The following is a 23319-nucleotide window of genomic DNA, read 5'->3' on the forward strand; positions in this document are numbered from 1 at the left end:
AGTGGGCAGGGATCAGAGTGACAACCCCCGCCCTGAGTCGTTGTTGCAATGCTTGTACAATCTGAGGGACAACATGCCCCACCACTTGAAAGGGTTTGACCCCAAGGTCATGACTCAAAACCCTCCTCATGACTCACATATATATTGACATTCATTGACCTCATTTGATCATCACATCACACTCACTCATTTGACCAATCACAAAGAGATCTGATCACACATGTGAGGAAGAAGAAGGATAATTATTTCTGCATTGACCAACTCATTTAACTTCTGTTGACCTGCATTGACTTGATTCATTTTCTCTCTGTTTGACCGAGCTATTGACTGAAGTTTGGAGGCTGAATATTCCTTGGTTCATTGACTATTCGTTGACCGAAGTATTGTCTCTGGTCTGGGCCGTTGACTGAGAGTTGACCGCAGGTGAACTACTGAAGTTTGACCGATATTTTGACTGAGTAATTGCAGGCTGAATTTTGGCCCTTTGACCAAAAGCCTTAGGCCAAAATTAGCCCTCTTGTGCAGACTTTGACTGTGAGCAAGGTTGACTTTTTCTCTCTCCTTTGACTGCTTTTGACTTGGCAATTATTGATGTCAAGGTTGACATTTTGACTGGAATTATTCTGATGTACATTTTGATGAATTGAACTCTCTCTCATAAGGAAAGATTACCGGGTTTTCCCCCTTGTGCTGTTTTGTCCCAAGAAATTTTGGTGTCTCTTGATTTATTGGTTTTTGTTATCTCTATTTCTCTATTTAAGTTTATGGCTGAAATTTTCAAGTTTAACTGCTTAATGATTGGAATACTCTAAAAAATTAAAATTGTATCATTGGAAGTAGTTATCAGTTTGAAAATTTGTTCTAGTCTTGCTTGCTACTAGAAAATCAATGGAAAAAAAGAAATTAGCCCACACTTTCCTCTTATGTTCAGAAAGTTGACAAATTTATTAGGGGGTTGGCTGTCTATTTATACCTTTGTATTCATTATATTCTGAAGAACGTACAGAGTAACCTTGCTTGATATTGACCTTATCTGCTGTTTCCTTTGATGGACAAGTATTTGAGTATTCCTAGCAAACACTGCATGTGCTATTTGATTTAATAGCAGCAGCAAATCGTGTATTGCTTGAGTTGGCAACTTTATGATCTGAGAAAGTTCAGCTTATGGCAAATCTAACATTTTTGCAGCAGACCATGTACCAATTGCACTCACTCCGGATTATGGAGCACCTGTGGTGCGTTATGCTGATGGAGTGATAGATCTTCACTTAGGCTGTTATATCACTGTAAGAGAAGGTTTGTGAGTAGATAAGATGTTAAATGGCACTTCTAGATCAGTTGTGTAACTCTGTTAACATGGTTATTACTTCTTCCAAAGGCATGCTATGCATCATTGTTTTCATTCTTAAAGTGTATTTTGTTGAGCAGACCATCGGCAAAGTGATACAAATCCAACTACAACAATTATTTCTGTGGAACTCAATGGGGTTGGAAAAACAGGTCTTTCTCCGTAGTGCCAAGATGTCTTTCTCATTTTGTTTCCATTTATAATGGTTTGATAGAGAAAACTGGCATTGCTTTCTTCTATGCCCCATTTTGTTTCCATTCCCAAGTCTCATTGACCTTTCTTTGGTAATTATTGGACATTAATAAAATCAATTTCATTTTTATTTCAATTGTAAATCAAGATGCATTCAAGGATCTCAATATGGATTAGGTAGATTGCAATGAAGCCATACTTTCATAACCTGATGTACCAAGTTGTGTAAATGTGTGGCTTCCTTAGAGCCACATGTATTAGTCAGTGGCAGCGACTTCTATGCTTTTCCATGTTTGGCATCAGATGGGGGAAGGATGGCATGGATTGAATGGAAGCACCCAAATATGCCTTGGGACAAATCAGAACTGTGGGTTGGCTATCTTTCCGCAGATGGGTGAGTTGGCATTAAACTTGTATAAGCTGAGTCCATCCTATTTTTTTCGTTGGAGAAGTTTTAATGCCAGCTGGTTTTAATCTGAAATGGCTATTTACTTTAGAGTGCATTCTATGGATCTTACCGATATGATTGGCACAGGCAATTTATTTTAACTGTTCAGAAGCAATAATATGGGCCAGAATTTCTTGTGGTTTCATGTTTATGGGATATAAAGTATTCTTAAATAGATAAGAGGTTATGTTATTGTAATCAGCGATTGATTTTAATATGCCTCACTACATTTTCTATATCTTTTGCAGTAAGATTGAGAAACGGGTCTGCGTTGCTGGTGATGATCCAAATATGATAGAATCCCCAACTGAACCAAAGTGGTCATCTCAAGGTAATATTGATGCTCCAATAAAGAACATTTCAGCATGTTATAAAGATTTGAAGCTTGCAACTCACATAAATAAATTTTGTCATGGCTACAAGGCTTTTATCATGTTTTAACTTTTCACTTGACATTGAAAATTTGTAATGTCAATTTTCTTGAAGGATTGGACAATGCAGTGATAAAAATACAAATTGCATTCTTGTTTCACTACTTGAACACAAGCATCTCTCTAATCATTGCATGTGTGTGCACAAGGCCTTTTTATCTTTTCAAATTTCATTTGAGAGCTACTACACTGACATCATATTTTCATTTGATAGCTACATAGTTGGCAATAGTGAAATGATTCCAAGGTCATCCACAACTTGATGGATGAGCATGATGATAGTTTTGCAGACCTCTACTTTGGTTTTGTCACAAGGGACCTCAACCTAGCTGTTGAGTGTGCTGTCATTGATGTCAAAGCGGGTGCAAGTGCAGCAGGTGGAGGTGCAACAGGATATCGAGCAAGTGCAGGATGTCGTCATTGATGTCCTCGGTATGCTGATTGTCTTGGATAAGATGGTGCAGTCATGAAACCCTAGCTAACCCTAGCAATTAAGGTTTGGTTCCTTGGATGATGATCATGCCCCATGCTTGCTGGAGATTTTGATGATACAGATTAGTGTTTTTGCCTCGGAGACCCTCACCATCAAATTCTCCTTGTCATGCTGATTCTGGTGGTATGTGCAGCATCCCGTGGGCCTTCACGGTTTGAGAGAAACGCTTAGTCAAAGTGCAAGCCCCTTGATGTGGTCCAAAATCCCAAGGGTTGCGGAGGTGGCATCATACTATTAGTTTGAACAATGTGGTAGATTCTCTTTGGCTCCAATGGTCAAATGATGTGGGAGTCGAATTATATTGATGTGGCAGTCAAATTATATTTATTTTTAAACAAAAGGGTGAGGTGAAAGGGTTTCACAATTTATAATTATGGAGGGGTTTTAATTATCTCAAAGAGGGACTATTCAAGTCCACCATATTATTGGGTCCCAAAATCAAATTAAAATTTTAAAAATAACATTCTCCCTCTATTTTTTAAAGTCGATTGACTCTTCTATGTCGCCCATCAAACAACTATATAATGACATACAGTTCACATTTTTGATGTAGAACTCGTGGATTCTTTTCATCTGCGACATAAATCGAATGTCTTTGATTTGATTTTTGCGCTGGAGGATAAAGGGTTATTTTTGGTTCCTATAGGGTTTAAGTGTTCTTTCTGTTTGGGGTTTCGTTTGAAGGAATATCTGTAGGATGATTTGGGTTTACAACTATTAATGCCAGTGAATTAATGCCCTATACACTATAAGGAAGGCATGCGATGAAAGGAAATATGCTTGACTGGTTTTGATGTTTGTTACTCCTGCTGCCTACACCTACCTATAAGTCAGTGAGAAAAGCCTTCAACCCCACAAGGTGTGGTTAGTGGCAAGAAACTAAGAGAAGGGGCTGTCACAGTAAATCCCTTCTCTCTTCATTTAAGCTATCTCCTAGGTTAGCTATGGGGGGTGGTCACTAAATGGAAAATGAAGTTAAAGAAATGTGAGGTTCTAGGAGAGGTATTAAAGCGAAAGTGGATTACTTTTAAGAATTATGAGCACAATATGATATGAGCAATAAAAATCATTAACATGATAAAACCATAAAACTAGTGCCTTAAGATAAATTGCTCAACAAAAATGAAATATACATTTGGTCAAAACAAAAGTAGAATGCTTCCAACAATGAAAGCAATGCTGTAATATTCAAAACTTAAACAAACAGTGATATGCAAAAGCAAATACAATTCATACACAAAATTAAACGATCAACAAATACTTGATACACAACAAAAATGAGAACCAACTGAGCCATTTTATTAATGGAATGGAGCAAGTACAATAGTGTGGAAAATGCACCTGGGCTTGCCTCAAGGACAATCTTGACAGAACCCAAGTGTCAAACAATAATCTCAATGCTAGAAATTAACTGCTCCTCTAATGCTCTGCGCTGTCTCCCAGTAACTTCATTGCTTGATGGAAAGGAACTGCAAGAAACCCTGTCTCTAGTGCCTAGAAAATGATGAAACTTTAGCCCCAAGCCCCTTGGCCAAAACCCACAAAAACCCAGAAAGATCCAACCTCCCAAATTCGACCTCCTCTAACGCCTACGCCCTCCAAATTGCTCAAAGAATACGGCTTGCAAGGAACGGCCCTGAAATCCTCCTCCAAGCTCTGAAAGGGAAGCAAACACCACTCCAAGTATCTCCTCCAACCTCCACGACAAAGCTCAACCTCAAGGACTAATACTCTACCCACCAAGTGAGCTCCCAATGCTGCCTCTGCGCTGGCCCAAGCAGTGCGAAAGTCACGCTGCAAAGCAATAAATAAGCTCAACCAACTCCCAAACTCTCCCAAATGCTGACAATCCTCCCTAGCCTCCTCTCCGGAAAATCTCACACCCAAACTCCAGTACAAAACACCACCAACAAACTCAGTCTCCTCTCCACTGCGTCCTCCAGTAATACGCACCAGCTGGAAGTGAATCCCTTTGCTGGAAATCACAATGTGATCCTCCTCCCGAAGTAATGAAGAGAACCTTCCTAGGGTGGCACTCGAAGTCCCCCGAAGAAAGGGTGAGCTCTTCGCCTGAAGAACTCGTGCTAAACAGCCAGTGACTCGACTAAGAAGCTCGAGCAACCAAAGAGAAATCGATATACCCAGAAGATGAATGAGATGAGGAGAGCTGCCTTCCTTATATAGATTTCGTGGAGCACTTTTCCCTCCAATTTGTCCTCCATCGTGGGCCCTCACTTAACCACCATCATGCAAAACTTAACCACCTCCATGCAAATCAAACTAGGGAGTGTGTATTTCCCTAGTGAGGGTGGCCCCCATGTGTAACTTAACTACAACACAAATAACTTTTCCTAAGTCTAATCTCCTAATAAAATCGAATGGGGTCCACTAGCTCCAAAATTGGACCCATAATACAAAAATTAATCTTGTTACAAAATAATTTAGGAAGCGACATGACAATCCTCCCCTGCCAAATGTTGCTTGTCCCTAATCAACTTCAATGCTGGATGCTCAAGAATGTGCTCTCCTTCCCAAGTGGCATCCTCATTCGCTAAACTCTTCCAACTCACCAAATAATCTTTGTTGATCCTGCTTCTGAGCTTCCTCTCCCTGGTCTCCAATATGGCCTCTGGCTCTAGGATCAAATGCCCCTCATCATCAAGTGGAGGCAACTCCACGACTGCTGTAACTTGCTGCCCCAACACCCTCTTGAGGCATGACACATGAAAGATGTTATGAATCCTACTCCTTGGTGGTAGTTCCAACTCGTAAGCCACCTCTCCAACCCTCCTGATCACTCTGTATGGCCTGAAAAATCTCTGTTGTAGCTTTTCGGCTCCCTTCTGCTTCAATGTGGACTGTCGATACAACTGTAATCGAAGGTAGACCAAGTCCCCCTCCTCAAAATGCCTCTCTACTCGATGTTGGTCAGCATACATCTTCTGTTGGTTCTGGGCTGTCTGTAAGTTATCCTTAAGAGCCTTGAGGATATCTTGGCTCTCTAGGATCCAATCCTTGGCCTTTGGGGCCTGTTGTCTCCAAAAACAATATCAACAAAAGACAAAGCATCATAACCATATAAGGCACGGAAAGGAGTCATACCAATGGACATATGATGGGTGGTGTTGTAACAATACTCTCCTAGATGTAACCATCGAATCCAATCCCTCTGCTGCCCTGTCACATAATTCTTGAGATAGCCCTCTAATCACTGGTTCACCCTCTCTGCCTGACCATCGATCTGTGGATGTGTTAAATTGGCAACTAGGGCCAAACTCCATGTGGGTCAGCTTATTTATGGCAGCCGATATTTTTATTGGATCCCTCTCGTCGAGAGGTGTAGGATTGATCTAAAGATCATCCGATTCCGATAAGTATTTATGGAGATGTGAATATATTTTGATTATGGATTTATTATCTAGCCGACCAGCAACTTATGTAGGCTCAAAAAGTCCAAACGTCATGTCTACTCAACCTATACGTTTTGGTATAAATAAAAGAAGACTTTAAGTCATTCGATACACTCACTCTCTCGTGATCTCTCTTCATCCTGTTTTGGGTTTGATGGAGAAGAGATCTAAAAGGAGTGCCCTAATATCTCCGCTGCCCTAATGAAGATGAAATGTTGGACATCTAGATGTAGTCACAGAAGATCCTTATATGCTGTATAAAGGTGACCGTAATAAGCCCTAGCCACAGTGATAAAAGGAGGCACAACTGCAGTTGAAATGGAGCCATCCTAACACAGCAAGGAGACCTGCTATACGCAAACAAAATGTGCAACCGGTTATACATAGTCCTGTTCACGCTAAGGATTCATGCAAAGGATAAAACATCAAAGGGTAGCTGCAGTAATGTGAAGGGTTGCCATAGTAACATGAAAGGTAGCCGCAGTAATATGGTGCAGCGGCAGTGGAAACTCAACGCTGTTAATTTAACGCAGTCATGGCAGTAACACTCAAGTGAATATATGCTGGGCATAGAGATTATATACGCTGGCAAATGAATACGCTGGGCATAAAGATTAATACGCAGGCATGGAGACTCAATCATGGGACAGCCATACGCAGTCTATGGTGACACTCAACCCTAGCCGCAGGTCATAATAATACTTATACGCAGATCAGACACGCTGTACTTAATGATACTTATGCACAGGTCATGGCATATCATTATATATGCTGGCAAGTGAATATACGTTGGGCATAGAGATTATATACGCTGGCAAATGAATACGCTGGGCATAGAGATTAATACACAGGCATGGAGACTCAATCATGGGACAATCATACACAGTCTATGGTGACACTCAACCCTAGCCGCAGGTCATAATAATACTTATATGCAGATCAGACACGTTGTACTTAATGATACTTATGCACAGGTCATGGCATATCATCATATACGCTGGAAATTAACGCAACAAAATATATTACAACGTGGGTTAGTCTGACTACAGATTATAAAGGTTAGACATACACATGACAGGAGGACGCAATCTCGGCATGAAGAGACACAGTCTCGGCATAATGGTTATCCTAGTGAAAATATCCGGACCTGACTTCTAGCAGCCTCATTATACATTAGCAAGGTCAAGATCTCAATGAAGCAGTGATGGATGATGATGAATGAGATCATGTGCATAGGCAACACAATGATGCATGGAGCATGGACAACATGTAATCATGAGCATGGGCAACTTGATGATGGATGAGACCATGGAAAGATGCAGCACGATGAGCAGCGTGATGAGAGCAGCTCTGTCATCTAGATCCTACACTGTGATGGGGCAATATGGTGCTACACGGTAAGGTGCGGCAAATGGACGAGACGCAACACTACAATAGGTGAAGCCGTCACCTTGGAGAATTAGTTGAAGCAGAATGTCTTCAACTGATCTCATCGTTATACAAAATAATCTATGCTAAGATCTAGATAAGTCAAAGTGTTGACTTCTGTTGTAAATGTACTATCTCTCTCTCTCTCTCTTTCTCTGTTGAACTTTGAAGAACATAAAAGAAGAATTGATAAAAGGTTTCCCCACACATTGTGGGGTTTGTCCCTGGCTCACGCCACATCTTGTGTCCTCTTGTCTTGGTTTGTCTTCTGCAATTTATATTTATGTTCTATCTGCAGTTTACTTTAATGCTAATGTGATTGCTAATCTGGAAAAGATAATGAGCTAACTGTGAAAATTGAAAGAAATTGCTCTTGCATAGAACATACCTAAAATTAATAGGATAATAGCTGGTGCTTAGGGTGAGCTCAGAGCCGACTAGTCTAAAGAGCTCCTGCCAAAATCCTCCCATGAATCCATTATCCCTATCACTGACTATGGTCTTAGGGAGTCCGCGCAGACGAAAGACCTCCCTGAAGAAGCACTCTGCCACCTGTGAGGTTGAATATCGCGTCGGTATGCCCAAGAAGTGTGCAAACTTGGTCAGCTGATCGACTACCACAAAAATACAGTCCTTCCCTTGCACCAAGGGAAGTCCATAAAGATGCTCTCCCATTTCCCCTCAGGGATGGGAAGAGGCTGCAACAATATTGCTGGATGGGTCAACTCTCCTTTGTTCCTCTGGCAATCTTCGTACTCTTGTACAGCCTCAACACATCTCCCTTGAGGCCCTTCCAAGTGAAGTGCTCTCTCACTGGCATGTACGTCTTCCTAAACCCTTGGTGCCCTGACAAAGGAGAATCGTGAGCTGATCGAAGGACACGCTCTCTCAACTGTGATCCCGAAACCAAAAATATGCGCCCCTTATAATCAATAACCTTATCCATCACCCTGTAGAGCTCATCTGCATAACTTCCCTCCAAGATCTTGCACGCCCGACGATCCTTGGAGTACTCTACCAATAATTGAGCCTTCTAGTCATGACAAATGCTCATGAACGAAAGCCCGACTGGTTTCCTGGACAGTGCATCCGCCACTACGTTGTGCTTCCCCTGCACATACTCAATATCAAAATCGTAGCCCTGCACTTTACTGACCCATCTTTGCTGTCTGTCATTGAGGCCCTGCTGCCCCATGAAATGGTGAACATTGTTGTGATTTGTCTTCATCCGAAATCGATTCCCCACCAAGTACTGTCTAAATTTGGCCAATGCATGCATTATGGTCAACATCTCCTTGTCATAAATGGAATACGACAACTCATGAGGTAGAAGCTTCCGACTCTCAAAAGTAATGGGGTACCCTCCTTGGGACAAGACTGCCTCATCCCTACACTTGATGCATCGCACTCCAAGGTGAAAGGCTGAGTCAAATGTGGCAGTGCCAATACCAGACAAGAACTCATCACCTCCTTGAGGCGATCAAATGTTGCCTGAGCTCCCTCCAAAAGCCCCTTTCTTACTCAGATCAGTAAGGGGTGTTGCCAACTGTGAGAAGCTCTTCACAAACTTCTGTTGCCAATTGTGAGAAGCCCTTCACAAACTTCTGTTGCCAATTGTGAGAAGCCCTTCACAAACTTCTGATAATAGGTACAGATGCCCAAAAATCCTCTCAACGCTATCACATCTTGAGGCCCTGGCCAATCCCGAATGGCCCGAATCTTCTCCTTGTGCACCTTGACCCCATCTGTGTTGAAAATAGTGTAACTAGGTTCGGTCTTCATATTGTAATGATGTAATTTTGTATCAAGTGCTTTATTTTATTTTTGCTTGAGACATGGGTTTCATGCTCAAGAAGTTTCTTGGTCTACTTGTGGCTCCAATTGAGAGCCTTAGATGAGTCATGTAAAATGAAGACAGTCATGTATTGTTATACTTGTAAATGTAATTATTGTAAGTCAAAAATCCTTCTAGATCATCAATGAAAAACTCCAACATGTACCCACAGATTTGATGCAAAGAAACCGCTGAAATAATTATGGAAGCCTCTTATTACGTCGACCTAATCAAGGGATCACATCGGCCTAATCAAGGGATCACGTCAGCCTAATCAAGGGATCACATCGGCCTAATCAAGGGATCACGTCAGCCTAATCAAGGGATCACATCGGCCTAGAGATGAGGAAGCAAGCCTATTTAATGGCAACGTTGATACCTCCTCACAACACATTCATTCTCATTTTTGTTCATAAAAGAAAAGCGAAGTGAAAGGGTCGAAGTTTGGTTAACCACAGTCAATGAGGAAGTTTGTTCCCTCATCCAAGTTCATCATCAAGCCTGTTCTCTCATGCATCATTCTGATATTGTCTAGGGTATCACGTTATATGATTATATCATTGGGTTAGAGGTCCGATCCAGCTGTAGTTTGAAGGAGGAAGCCATTGCTAAAGAGATCGAAGTCATTGATGGGCTAGAAGAGCCCCTAGTACGTGTGCCTACGTTCTGAAGCAGAGGGTTCTGTTCTCGCTGCTCTAAAACAATCACTCTTTTGGCATCACGAGATCTCAGATCAAGCTCAATTCAAAAGGTTGTGATATGTCTGATGGGTCTACAAGAAGTGCGAAGATAAGAGGAGGCTAGATGAGCTTGTCCGAGACCATATTTGCTGATTGTCATACCCTTGTTGCAGACTTGCTATACTGTCCAGAATTGTAGAAAGAAACAAAGTGTTTGGGTACATGTTTGGAGGTATTGTCATTTGATGTTGAAGGCATTGTTGAGTCATAGTTTTGGTCTTGGAATTCCTCAATAAAGATTCTATAAGAAAGAGTTCAAAGGGTTTTTCCTCTCACGTTTTGGTGAGATTTTTGCCCTGGCTTGGTGCCAATATCTTGTGTACTTGTGCATTTTTGATCTTCTTGTTTTGATAGCTGGTTGATGATAATAACTCATAGTAACAATAAGAAGCAAAATCTAAGGAAATAATATCACAAGCAGTTATCACAGTTAAGAGAAATTGAATATTTAAGTTTCCCTTAATTTCTCAACATGGTATCAGAGGGAGGTTCTACAAAGGGCGTGAAGAAGATCATCTCCCTCATGAAGAAATTGGCTAGCCTCAGATCAGTTGTGTCAAGTTTCATTGGTCTAAAGATCAAGCAAGTATGGGTCTATTTGATCTCCAAAATTGATAGATCTACAAAAGATGATGGCTTATTCTCCGCACTCTCGGGCACATTCCAAGATGAGAACATTTGGGTAATAGACAGTGGAGCTTCGAGACATATGACGAGACACCATCATCAACTCAAGACTCTCTCCAAGGGAAAGTCTTCCTATTCTGTGGAGCTTGGTGACAACAAAAATTATCCGGTAAAAGGCATTGGATCTACCTCCATCAAGCTTGAAGACGAAAGCAACATTCATCTCAACAACATTCTTTATGTTCCATGTCTGTGCAAAAATCTTATTTCTATTTCATCTTTAGAAGAGAAGGGTGATAGAGTTGCTTTTATAGATGGAAGGTTAGTTGTTTGGGCTAAAGATTCAAGCATTGAAAATGCTAGAACCATTAGTGTCCTAGAAGGTAGATTATATAGATTGGCTTCTCCTATAAATCAAGCACTTGTTCATATTGAAATTAGTCCATGTGATTTATGGCATAGAAGATTGGGTCACCTTCACTTCAAAATTCTTCGAACCCTAAATTCCATAGTAAATGGAATCCCAAATCTGAAGGAAGAACACAAAGGTGTATGTAAGGGCTGTGCGTTGGGCAAGATTGCAAAGAAACCATTTGGACATAGTACATCACATGCTCAAGAGATACTTGATCTTATACACTCTGACGTCTGTGGTCCCATGACCAAATCTCTTGGAGGACATTTATACTATGTCACCTTCATAGATGACCACTACAGGAAATCTTGGGTTTACCTTCTTAAATACAAAGATGAAGTCTTTTCAAAATTTCAAGAATTCAAAGCTGAAGTGGAAAATCTCACAGAAAGAAAGATCAAGACTTTAAGATCTGACAACGGTGGAGAATACACTTCTAAGGAAATTATAGCCTTCTGCAAGGAGGCTGGGATTAAGAGGGAGCTCATAGTTCCATATAATCCCGAGCAGAATGGAGTAGCTGAATGGAAGAACATGGCCATAGAAGAAAGTGTCAAGGCAATGCTTCATGACCAAGATCTACCGAAATTCCTATGGGGCGAAGCAACGAAGACTGTTGTCTATATTCAAAATAGAAGTCCCTACAAGTCTCTGAATAATCGAACTCCCGAAGAAGTTTTCACTGGAAAGAAACCTACTGTGGACCATCTCCGAATATTTGGATGTTTGGTATATATCCACATTCCCAAGGACAAAAGGAAGAAGCTAGATCCAGCAAGCAAGAAGGGAATATTTGTGGGATATAGTAATTCATCCAAGGCTTACAAAATCTACATCAAGGAAGGACATCAAATAGAGGTAAGCTGAGATGTAATCTTTGATGAGAATATTGCATTCAAAAAGTCAAAAGATATTTCATTCGATTCCGATGCAATAAAGAAGAAGAAGATGCTCATCAAGAAGATGAAGGTCCTAGCGAACCTGTCACTATCCCTGAAAAGAGTAAGAGACGTAATTGGTTGACCTCCACACTTAAAGATGCTAAAAGACACTAGGCAAGTGGAAAATTTAGAGAAAGCAAGAAACCTAAAAGGTACTCAGTGTATGCAGCCTACATGTCAAAATTGATAGAAGAAGAGCCATCCACATTTGAAGAAGCTTCCAAACACTCTGAATGGAAGTCTGCCATGAATGAGGAATACCAATCTATTATGAAGAATGGTGTTTGGGAAATTGTTCCTAGACTGGAAAACAAATCTGTGGTAACCTCGAAGTGGATTTACAAGATCAAGCATGCTGCGGATGGGAGCATAGACAAATACAAAGCCAGGTTTGTGGCCAGAGGTTTCTCTCAAGAAGAAGGAATTGACTACGAAGAAACCTTTGCTCCTACAACAAGATATACAACCATTCGTTCACTGATTTCTCTGGCAGCATCCATGAAGTGGAAAGTTCATCAAATGGACGTAAAGACTGCATTTCTGAATGGCACCATAGATGAAGAAGTCTACATTGAGCAACCTTTGGGATTCAAAGTCAAGGGTAAAGAAGGCTATGTTTGCAGGTTGAAAAAGGCTTTATATGGCCTCAAGCAAGCACCTAGAGCATGGTATGCTAGGATGGATGCTTATCTGCAAAGACTGGGCTTTATCAAAAGTTCGGCTGATCCCAACCTCTACATCAAAGTAGTAAAAGATGAACCTGTCATCATCTTACTATATGTAGATGATCTTCTACTAACTGGTGTAGAAGAACATATTCAGGAATGCAAGAAACAACTGACTACAAAATTCGATATGAAGGATCTGGGATCCATGCACTATTATCTGGGATTGGAAGTATGGCAAGAACCCAATGAGATTTATTTGGGTCAAGGGAAATATGTAATTGAAATTCTCAAGAGGTTTGATATGATGGAGTGCAAGCCTATGTCGACTCCTATGATTACAAACCTGAGACTGTTAAGAAACTTTGAATCCAGTCTGGTGGATCCCACAAGGTACATGCAATTAATTGGATCTCTGATGTACCTAGTAAATACTCGGCCAGAGATATGTTTTGTAGTGAATGTTCCAAGTCAGTTCCAGATGGAGCCACGTCATGATCATTGGGTGGCAGCGAAGCATATACTGAGATACTTGCGAGGAACCATATATCACTGCCTAAAATATGAGAAAGGAAAAGATGTACTTCTGACAGGAATTATTGATTCTGATTGGGGAGGCAACAAGAGGGATGGAAGAAGCACTACCGGAGGATGCTTCAGTCTAGGATCCTTGATGGTCTCTTGGATGAGCAGGAAGCAAGAGACAATTTCCTTAAGCAGTGCTGAAGCCAAGTGTGTAGCAACATGTGAAGTCAGCCAGGAAGCGGTCTAGTTGAGGAAACTATTATCTGACTTGTTTGCAAGACCATTGGCCGCTATAACTATTCATTGTGATAATACCGGCTGTATAAGATTGTTTGAGGACCCATTGTTTCATGGGAAGACAAAGCACATTAATAACAAGTATCATTATATTCGGAAGCTGGTGCAAGATGGTGTGTTGAAGCTGGAGTATGTTCCCACCGATGAGCAGACTACTGACATATTGATGAAATCGCTTCCGAACAAGAAGCTTGTGTATTTTAGAGACAAGCTTGATCTAATTGTAATGTCGTCCCTATTTGAGCGGGAAAGATAGACTCTACATTTTTGTCTTCCGAGAATGAAGAAGAAATGGAGGATTGAGTTATCATCTGGCATCCGACACTCTTTGAGGATGTGGTAGGGCATCTAAGATAAGAGTGGGCAAGAGGACCAATATTCTTGAGGGCTGGGAACCCAAGATGAGAATAGTCCTAGTAAGGCATACTTGGAGAACACCCGGGTGGGTATGACCTTAAGAGAGACAATGACGAGTGTGTCTATAAGTCATTGGTCTCACCAACATTGTGCTCTGATCTATTTGAGAGATAGAGCGGTTAGTCAAGGCATTTCTATATGGAAACAATGTTGGTTGAAATGATGCTAGAATAGATGGATAACTAATCCGACTCTGTTAAAATTGGCAACTAGGGCCAAACTCCATGTGGGTCAACTTATTTATGGCAGCTGATATTTTTATTGGATTCCTCTCATCGAGAGGTGTAGGATTGATCTAAAGATCATCCGATTTTGATAAGTATTTATGAAGTTATGAATTTATTTATGTTATGGACAAATTGTTAAGTCGCCCAGCATCTTATGTAGGCTCAGAAGCCCATAGACGTGTCTATTCATCATCTACGTTTTTAGTATAAATAAGTGTGGACTTGAAGTCATTTACACACACCTCTTCATGTGTAGCCTCCTCCTCTCCACGTCTGGGTTTTTGGTGAAGGAGAGAGACACAAAAAAGAGTGATACGCTGGTCTCCAAGATGCAGATGAAGGAAGAGGCTCCTAGCCATGTGAAACTCTAAAACACCGTAATGAACTACAGACATATGCAGCCCTAAACACAGGTACCTATATGCTGTCTAAACGTCCTAATAAAAGGTAGCCGCAGTATATGAAGGAAGCCACAGTCATAAAAGGGTAGTCGCAGAGAAAGCCGCTGTGGGGTATTGACTGCACCATGGTTTTAGGTGCAGTCATGTTGACACATTCTTGGCATCCTATAATGTTCTCGGATCTGGCATCGTAGATCAGGCTCCATGTAGAATGGATTTGGCAGCATAGATCAGAGCGTAGAAGACTCCTTACACAGTTCTTGAATTATACGCAGGGCATAGAGATTAATACGCAGTCATGGAGACTCATTCATGGGACAGTCATACGCAGTCAATGGTGACACTCAGCCCTAGCCGCAGGTCATAATGACACTAATACGTAGATCAGGGAGACTCATATACGCTGTACATAATGATACTTATACACAGATCATGGAGATTCTACGCAGGTCATGATGACACATATGCAGATCATTGATGACATTTATAAGCAGATCATTGTAATATTCCTAATTAGCCATGGCTAATTAGAATATTCGATTTTGCTCAATTTTGCCTTCTATAGTTATTTGTAAATAAAAAGGTGAGGAAAAGGGGACATAACTCACTTTTAGAATAAAAGTCACTTCCTAGTAGCACAACGTTGTGACTTAAAGGGGAGCCAAGGGGGCCAAAGAACCACGCAGAGATGGGGCCCACGCAGACACTTGGAGGGACTGCGCAGATGGAAAGGGAACTCGTGGTAAGAGGGGATTAAGTTGGAGGAGGTGAGCCTTGGGATTGGGAGAGGCGAATGCTATAAAGGAGAGAGGAGCCCCCTCATTTTGTCATTCGATTATGAGCATTTGAGCTAGTCACTTCGACTTGGAGCACGCTGGCTGTTTAGCCTGTCTGCAACACTGTTTAGTGCACTGAGTGTCTCCGTTCGGAGATCTCACCCTTAGCCCCGGGGGACTTCGAGTGCCTACTCGGGCAAGGTATTTTCAACAGTCTTTTTGCATTAGTTTTGATCTTTGGCATTGAGGTGGAGCTGAGCATTGGAAGACTGCGTAGTCTTGAGAGAGAGGGACGCAGTTCTTCTGGGAGCAGTTCCGGATTGAGGGTTTGTGGAGGAGTTGAGCTGGGATATTGAGCAAGGGATCAACTCTTGCATATTGGAGTGGTTTGGCAGAGTTTCAGGCAGTATTTTGGAGGATTCTACTCAGTGGCAGCACAGGGCCTTGAGGGATTGCGTGATTCCCTAAGGGGGCGATTTTCGGGGGTCGGCCATTTTAGAAAAGCTTTTTGGGTTTTCTGAGTAGGGGCGGATTCCGGAGTTTCAGCGTTTTCTAAGGAGGGGAACAACCCCAAATCCTCATTTGTTTTCCAGCGGTAGCAGTAGCACGACAATTTTCCAGCAACATCCACGTAGAGGCCATCCCTTTGTTATTCTGAGTGTATTTCTTCACTTGCCTGGTGCAAGTCGAGGTGCCATCCTTCTGATCACCTCCTGTACTTAGTATAATACAATGGCTTAGCATTTCTCTCTGCATTTCTCGAGTATCTGCTTATATTTCATGCTTATATTATTATATGTTACACCACTGTTATTTTTATCATTTTGAGTTTCCCGGTTATTATATTCTTTGTGCGTATTTGGTTGGAGTTTACTGGAGTTTTGGGGAAAATCTCTGGAACGGGATATTACAGTGGTATCAGAGCATAGATCTGGCTCAGCCTGTGGAGCTAGCAATCTATGACACTAGAGGAAAGGCCCTACATCTGTTACAGAGGTAGGAGATACAGAGACATTAGGCGTAGGTTGGAGAACACCTACGGAGAGGGAGACTGTGTTCCAGTGGTGGACGCAGAACAGGAGGAGCCTGTGGTGGATGCAGGATAGGAGGAGCCTGTGGTGGACGCAGAGCAGGAGAATCTGATGGCAGATGATGACGGGAAGAAATTTGCGGACATGCTCCTCAAATTAGTGCAGGATCTGTTGAGGCAGATCGAGGTGATGGGGCAGAGATTCACGGCAGTGGAGGCTAGACAGCGTGAGAGCCCACGAGTTTTCCAGGTTGGAGAGGGATCGGGTGCATCTCACCATTTGCCAGAGCAGGGTGCCACTCAGTGTGATACTACTCAACAAGTGGCCTCACATGCACCTATACGCTCTACCATGCCCACTTTCCTAGGAGTAGATACGGGGGTCGGAGCACAGTAGGAGGCAGAGCCCGGTCATATGGGCGATTATTTTGTGGAGTACCAGGCCTATGGCCAGGAGTTCAGGGATGCTCTCTCATTCAGAGATTTTGTTCAGCTCTAGCGGGATAGTAGACCCCGTGACCATCACAGAGGATACCTGCATTATCATGATGGAGACACCCACCGCACTCTATTAGATTTCACTTGCCTACATTTGATGGCTCATCAAATAGTTCGGCAAGGTCTTGGGTGGAGAAGCTGGACATCTATTTCCAGCTTAACCAGATGTCGGAGACAGAGGCCATCAAGGTGGCGACATTACATTTGGATGGTGAGGCCCAGGATTGGTGGTTCCATGGGATGGTTACACTCGGGCATTCCACAGTGACGACGTATGCCGAGTTCACTAGGAGATTGATGGAGAGGTTTGACTGGAGGGATCCGGAACAACACTTTGTTGATTTGACGAGGCTCAAACAGATAAGGAGCCCAGAGACCTACATTGCGGACTTTTTGAGGGTTTCAGTGATGGTGCCAGATCTATCCACGACATGGAGGATCTACATGTATGTTGAGGGGTTAGCAGAGCCACTTCGGGGTCTAGTCAAATCCGCTAGACCAACCATCCTTCAGGATGCTATTAGCAGGACCCGGGACTTACAAGATGTCTTACCCAGGACCCGAACACCTTACCTCCAGCGACAGGCTTTTCAGCCTAAGGGGAAGGATGTGAGGATTTCGCCTCCGAATGGGAATCCTGGACGAGTATAGCTTGATGATGATGCCAGGAGGGAGTTGAAGAAGAAGCGGTTGTGCTTCACCTGTCAGGAGCCGTGGGCACCAGGACATAGATGTGCCACTGGCAAAGCACATTTTATTGAGGTCTTCTCCGAGAGCAGCGGGGAAGAAGATGAGGAGGATGATGTGGAGGTAGGAGATAGTCATGCCATGCAGGGTCCCTTGCCGCCTCCACCACCAGTAGCAGGTGGTGCAGCTTTTGCACCTACCGGAGGAGCCCTTGCAACAATGTGAGGAGTTCCCAAGTATTTGACGCTACGCGTACAGGGGACAGTACGTGGCCAACGAGTATCAGTTTTGGTTGACAGTGGGGCCACCCACAACTTCATCGATGCACAGATGGTTGAGCAGAGAGGTATACCGACAGAGAGCTTCGATGGATTTTCAGTTTTGGTCCCAGGAGATCAGACCATGGTGTGTGCTCGTTATGTTCCAGAGTTATCAGTGGCGATGGGTACCTACACACTGACTGACCACTTCTTCATGGTCAATATTCCGGACACCAACATAGTACTGGGTGTTCAGTGGCTCATCACTCTAGGGAAGGTCACTACAGATTGGAAGGCCCTAGAGATGGAGTGGGATGATGAGAAGACAGGGAGGCATGAGAAGATACGGGGACAACACACATACCCGCCTCACACTGTTTCAGCTCATCGGATGGAGGCAGTCTTCCGGAAGGGAGACGTAGAGTGGGAAGTGGAGCTGCGTGCATCAGAGGCAGGGACTACAGGGCAGACGATGCACCCAGAGATACAGGCCATCCTTGACCAGTATGCCACAGTGTTTGGGGAGATTCCACCGGGACAACCACCGGAACGGGGGTTTGAGCACACCATTGAGCTTGAGCAGGGCATACAGGCAGTGATTACTACCCCCTATAGGCATCCCAAGGCCTATCAGGATGAGATTGAGCGGACCATCCAGGAGTTGTTGGCTCTTGGGCACATTCGGCCGAGCAAGAGTCCTTTTGCTTCTTCCGTGGTGTTGGTGAAGAAGAAGGACGGCACATTGAGGATGTGCATTGACTACAGGGCCCTGAACAAGAAGACCCTGAAGAACAGATACCCCATACCCAGGATCGATGAGTTGATGGACGAGTTGAGAGGAGCACGGTTCTTCTCAAAGATTGATTTGAGATCTGGGTACCATCAGATTCGCGTGAGGGAGCAGGACATTCCCAAGACCGCCTTCAGGTGTCACTATGGGCACTTTGAGTTTTTGGTGATGCCCTTCGGGCTAACCAACGCCCCAGCTACATTTCAGTCTTGCATGAATCACATCTTCCGCAGTCACTTAAGGAAGTTTGTGTTGGTGTTCTTTGATGATATCCTCATTTACAGCAGGACTTGGGAGGAGCATCTCCAGCACATTGAGACAGTATTGCGCATCTTGGAGGAGCAGCAGTTCTATGCCAAGCTCTCCAAATGTGAGTTCGGGTTGACGGAGATGTTATACTTGGGACACATCATAGGAGTGTGTTAGTGTCAGTCTTTCTAGCCTTCCTACAGTGATCAAATATGCTCTTACAAAGTGGTCTCAGAGTGTCAAGGTCAAATTTTGTCATTTCAGTGAGTCTTCAAGCAAAATTTGGTCACTAGGCATTAGGTCTAGGGTTTGCCCAAATGTCGGTCCATGTCACTATTCAGCGTCTATCATTATTCATAGGGTTGTCATTATCATCTCAGTGTCTAATGAGTCATTGTACACCTTGTTCATGCTTCAGTTGTGCCTTGGCAAGGTCATTTCCCTCTCCTAGGGTTTTGAAGGCAATTTCTCTTGGATGGTCAAATCATCGGCAAAACTTGTATCCTGATGTTCATACACCTTCCCCTATCCTTAAAGTACCTTACCAAATGCTTCCCATCACTGAGATCCCCCAAATTCCTCATTTTTGCACAAACCCTAGTTTCTAGCTACAACCTGGCAATTTTCTAGGTTGGGCCTGTGTTTTGCCCTTTTGGACCCCTTCCCCTTGCTCAATCTCTGAGATTCCACTTTCCCCTGCTTCCTAACATCCCTCCCTACTTCCAAAAATTTCCCCAAGAATTTAGAAGCCCCTTATCCCCTTCATTTCGCTTCATTTCGACAAAATTCCTTGTTTCACACATCGGGGCAAGTTTCACTCAAATGATGTTTCAGAGCAATAAAAGATGAATTTTGGAAAACTGAGAGAGGTTTTTGTCCATAACATGCCAAAGAAGAAAAACCTCCTTCACTTTTTGCACAGGTGTCATGGTTTTAGAGAAATGTCAAAATTACAATCGCCGGATCCAAGGAGGTTGGCCAAGGCACTAAAACGACGGAAAAGGCCCGATCCCCTCCACATCTTGGCCGAGGCTTCCTTGAAGGAGCAAGGCACTAAATAGCTCAGCCACAGCACAAATACCAAGAAATTTTGAACATTTTGGGTCAATTTTGGTTTTTTCAGGCAATTTACAGGTTTTCTCCATTAACGGGTCTCACCCCCCGCGCGACCCTTCATCATGGCAACTCCATTTGACCAAAACTCAGCATTTCCAGATTTGTCATGCAAAGTTACACATGCTCATGGATGGACTTGAGATTTGGTGAAGTTTTGGGCCTCCAGAAAGTCAAAAAACTAGCAAAAAATGACTTTCTGCCACTTTTTTGAATTGCAGAAAGCAGTCTTGGGAGATTTGATTTTTGACAGGGCAAATGAACTCCAAATTCAAAAATTCCAGTTGGGTTGGAAAGTAGACTCACAGACCTTTCCAACAAGCCTACTTTTGCTCAATTTGGCCACCTGCAAGTGCCCCAAAAGTGGCTCCAAAGGCGAGCGACCCGTCAGGCAGATTTTTCCAAAATGCACTGTACAGCTCAGAAAAACGCAGTTTGACCCAGTTTGACTTTTTGGGGTGAATTATGATCCTCTTTGATGTAATTATTGTACTTTTTAGACACTTTTACTCTTATGTAACACTTCTAGAAGATTCATTCATGAAATAGGTGAAAATTAAATGAATGAATTGGTTTCCTAGTTTATAGAGGCAAGTTGTTTTGACTGCCTAGATTTTAGTGCTCAGTTTAGAATTGGTTGAAACAGCTCCTAGAAGGATGAGCTCGACCCCTAGAGGCAAGGGAAGAGGTTGGCTTGCCTATATTATGTATTTTCTTAGTCATTTTCAGGGGTTGGAAGGTTGGACTCTTGAGGGAGAAGCTATCATTGTATTATTTCACTGTATCTCTGCAATTTTTGGCTAAGGAAGACCAGGGTTTTGCAGTCCTCTTTGGGATTCTTGTGGACTCATGTGTTGATGGTATGTTTCTCAATGTTCTTGTAAGCTTGTTATGTGATTCATTTCCTTTCTTTTACTTCTGCACATTAAACAAATGAAGTGTTAAAGTATGAATTCATGCTTGCCATGCTTTGCTTTTAAGTTTGTTTAATTTCAGTGTTTTCTTCTGTCTAAAGAGAATTCAAAGTGATTGTTTGCTCTCTTTAGCTCCTCATCTTTCATTCCTGACCATTCACCTCAGTTAAAGGCATCAACGTTGTCTCCTACCTCGCCCCAAGGAACCCCCTGCAAAAACTGTGTCCCATCCCCGCACCCAAAATTGCCCTCTCTTCAATTTGCCACCAAAAACCCAAAAAACCCCAAATCAAACTCTTTGATCAGTTTACTAGCCTAATATCAGTGTTACCTTATTAGTCATCTCATCTATTGAAGATTTCACGAGATAGACTGGAGAGAGCCTTCTCCTGCCCTGTAGGGCTAGCTACGAGGCTAAATGGTTTGATGTTGCCTTGAGGTTTACCTTTCTCAGCCTGAGGTGAAATTTCAAGCGCAAACAGAGTGGACGGAGTGAGGGTCCACGAGGAGAAGATCAGGGCCATCAGAGATTGGCCGGAGCCGAGAAACGTGACGGAACTTCGAGGATTCATTGGCATTTGTACTTACTACTGGAAGTTTGTCAAGGGTTTCTCACAGCTCGCTGCACCCCTGACAGATTTGACGAGGAAGGGGGCATTCAGTTGGTCGGATACAGCGCAACGAGCCTTTGACAGGCTCAAGGAGGTTATGAGCAGCTGCCCAGTGCTTGCGTTGCCAGATTTTACGCAGCCATTTGTTTTGGAGTGTGATGCATCGGGAGAGGGGATCGGTGCAGTGTTGATGCAGGGAGGTCACCCTATAGCCTGTGAGAGTCGGAAGCTCCTTCCGCACGAGAGGTTGTATTCTATATACGACAAGGAGATGCTGGCCATCATGCATGCATTGGCTAAGTACCGACAGTATTTGGTGGGTAACAGGTTCAGGGTGAGGACTGATCAGAACAACCTCAAGTTCTTTTTGGAGCAAAAGTAGCAACAGGAGAGGCAGCAGAAGTGGATCAGCAAGATCCAAGCATATGACTTTGACATTGAGTATGTCAAGGGTAAGAACAACGTGGTAGCAGATGCCCTTTCACGTAGGCTAGCCACGTTGTCTCTTATGAGCTTGGACGCAGACTGGAGGGCTCGACTCTTAGTAGAGTACTCCAAGGACAGATTTCCATGTGAGGTTCTGGATGGGCATGTGGCGGATGACAGGTACAGGGTGGTCGATGAGATCATCTACTACAGGGACCGGATCTTCTTGACTGAGGGGTCTCAGCTCAAGAAGAAGATACTTCAGGCGTCACATGATTCACCATTGGCAGGTCATCAGGGGTTTACCAAAACCTACAGGGCCATTAGAGAGAGGTTCTCATGGAAGGGCCTCAAGGAGGATGTACTCCAGCATGTCCGGGAGTGCGATGTTTGCGAGAGGAACAAGGGGGAGATGAACCATCCAGCAGGACTATTGCAGCCTCTTCCCATTTCGGAGGGGAAATGGGAGTGTATTTCGATGGACTTCATCACAGGGTTGCCCATGGTATAGGGCAAGGATTGCATCTTTGTCGTCGTTGATCGGCTGACAAAGTACTCACACTTTTTCGCCATATCCGCACACTACGCAGCAGCACAGGTGGCTGAGCTATTCTTCAGAGAGATTTTTAGGTTACATGGTCTTCCTAAGACCATCACCAGTGACAGGGACAACCGTTTTATGGGCGAATTTTGGTAGGAGCTTTTCCGGTTGGTGGGGACGGAGTTGACACCAAGTACCAATTATCACCCACAGATGGACGGGTAGACAGAGATAGTTAACAAGTGGCTGGAGGGCTACTTGCGTAACTATGTCAGTGGGCAGCAGAGAGCATGGCTGAAGTGGCTGCATCTAGGGGAGTACTGCTACAACACTACACATCACATGTCCATCGGTATGTCACCATTCTATGCTTTGTATGGATATCATCCTTTATCTTTTGCTGACGTGATGTTTGGTGCTAGCAAGGCTTCGAGAGCCAAGATTTGGATCCAAGAGAGTCAGGATATTCTCCGAGCTCTCAAAGATAACATGGCTACAACACAGAACCAACAGAAGCTGTATGCTGACAGGGTCGGGTGGAGAGACAGATTTAGGTAGGATACTTGGTCTACCTACGATTACAGC

At 43.3% G+C, this 23319-nt stretch overlaps 1 protein-coding gene across 3 annotated transcripts in view; it reads left to right on the top strand.

Annotated features, from left to right (window-relative positions):
* The window catches only part of LOC149262973 (peptidase uncH-like), a 414879-nt gene that overhangs the window by 52044 nt on the left and 339516 nt on the right, over positions 1-23319 (top strand). For 2 of the 3 annotated variants that reach the window (XM_089425545.1, XM_089425535.1), the window contains exons 3-6: positions 1192-1296; positions 1429-1500; positions 1787-1934; positions 2237-2319. In XM_089425545.1, the coding sequence (XP_089281671.1) occupies positions 1192-1296; positions 1429-1500; positions 1787-1934; positions 2237-2319 (408 nt within the window). The remainder of the gene's footprint in view (positions 1-1191; positions 1297-1428; positions 1501-1786; positions 1935-2236; positions 2320-23319) is intronic. The other variant, XM_089425540.1, reaches the window with a different exon arrangement.

Source organism: Pinus tabuliformis, chromosome 6 (genome assembly GCF_031772625.1).
Source record: "Pinus tabuliformis cultivar Carrire ecotype Pingquan chromosome 6, CPIR1, whole genome shotgun sequence".
NCBI lineage: Eukaryota > Viridiplantae > Streptophyta > Pinopsida > Pinales > Pinaceae > Pinus > Pinus tabuliformis.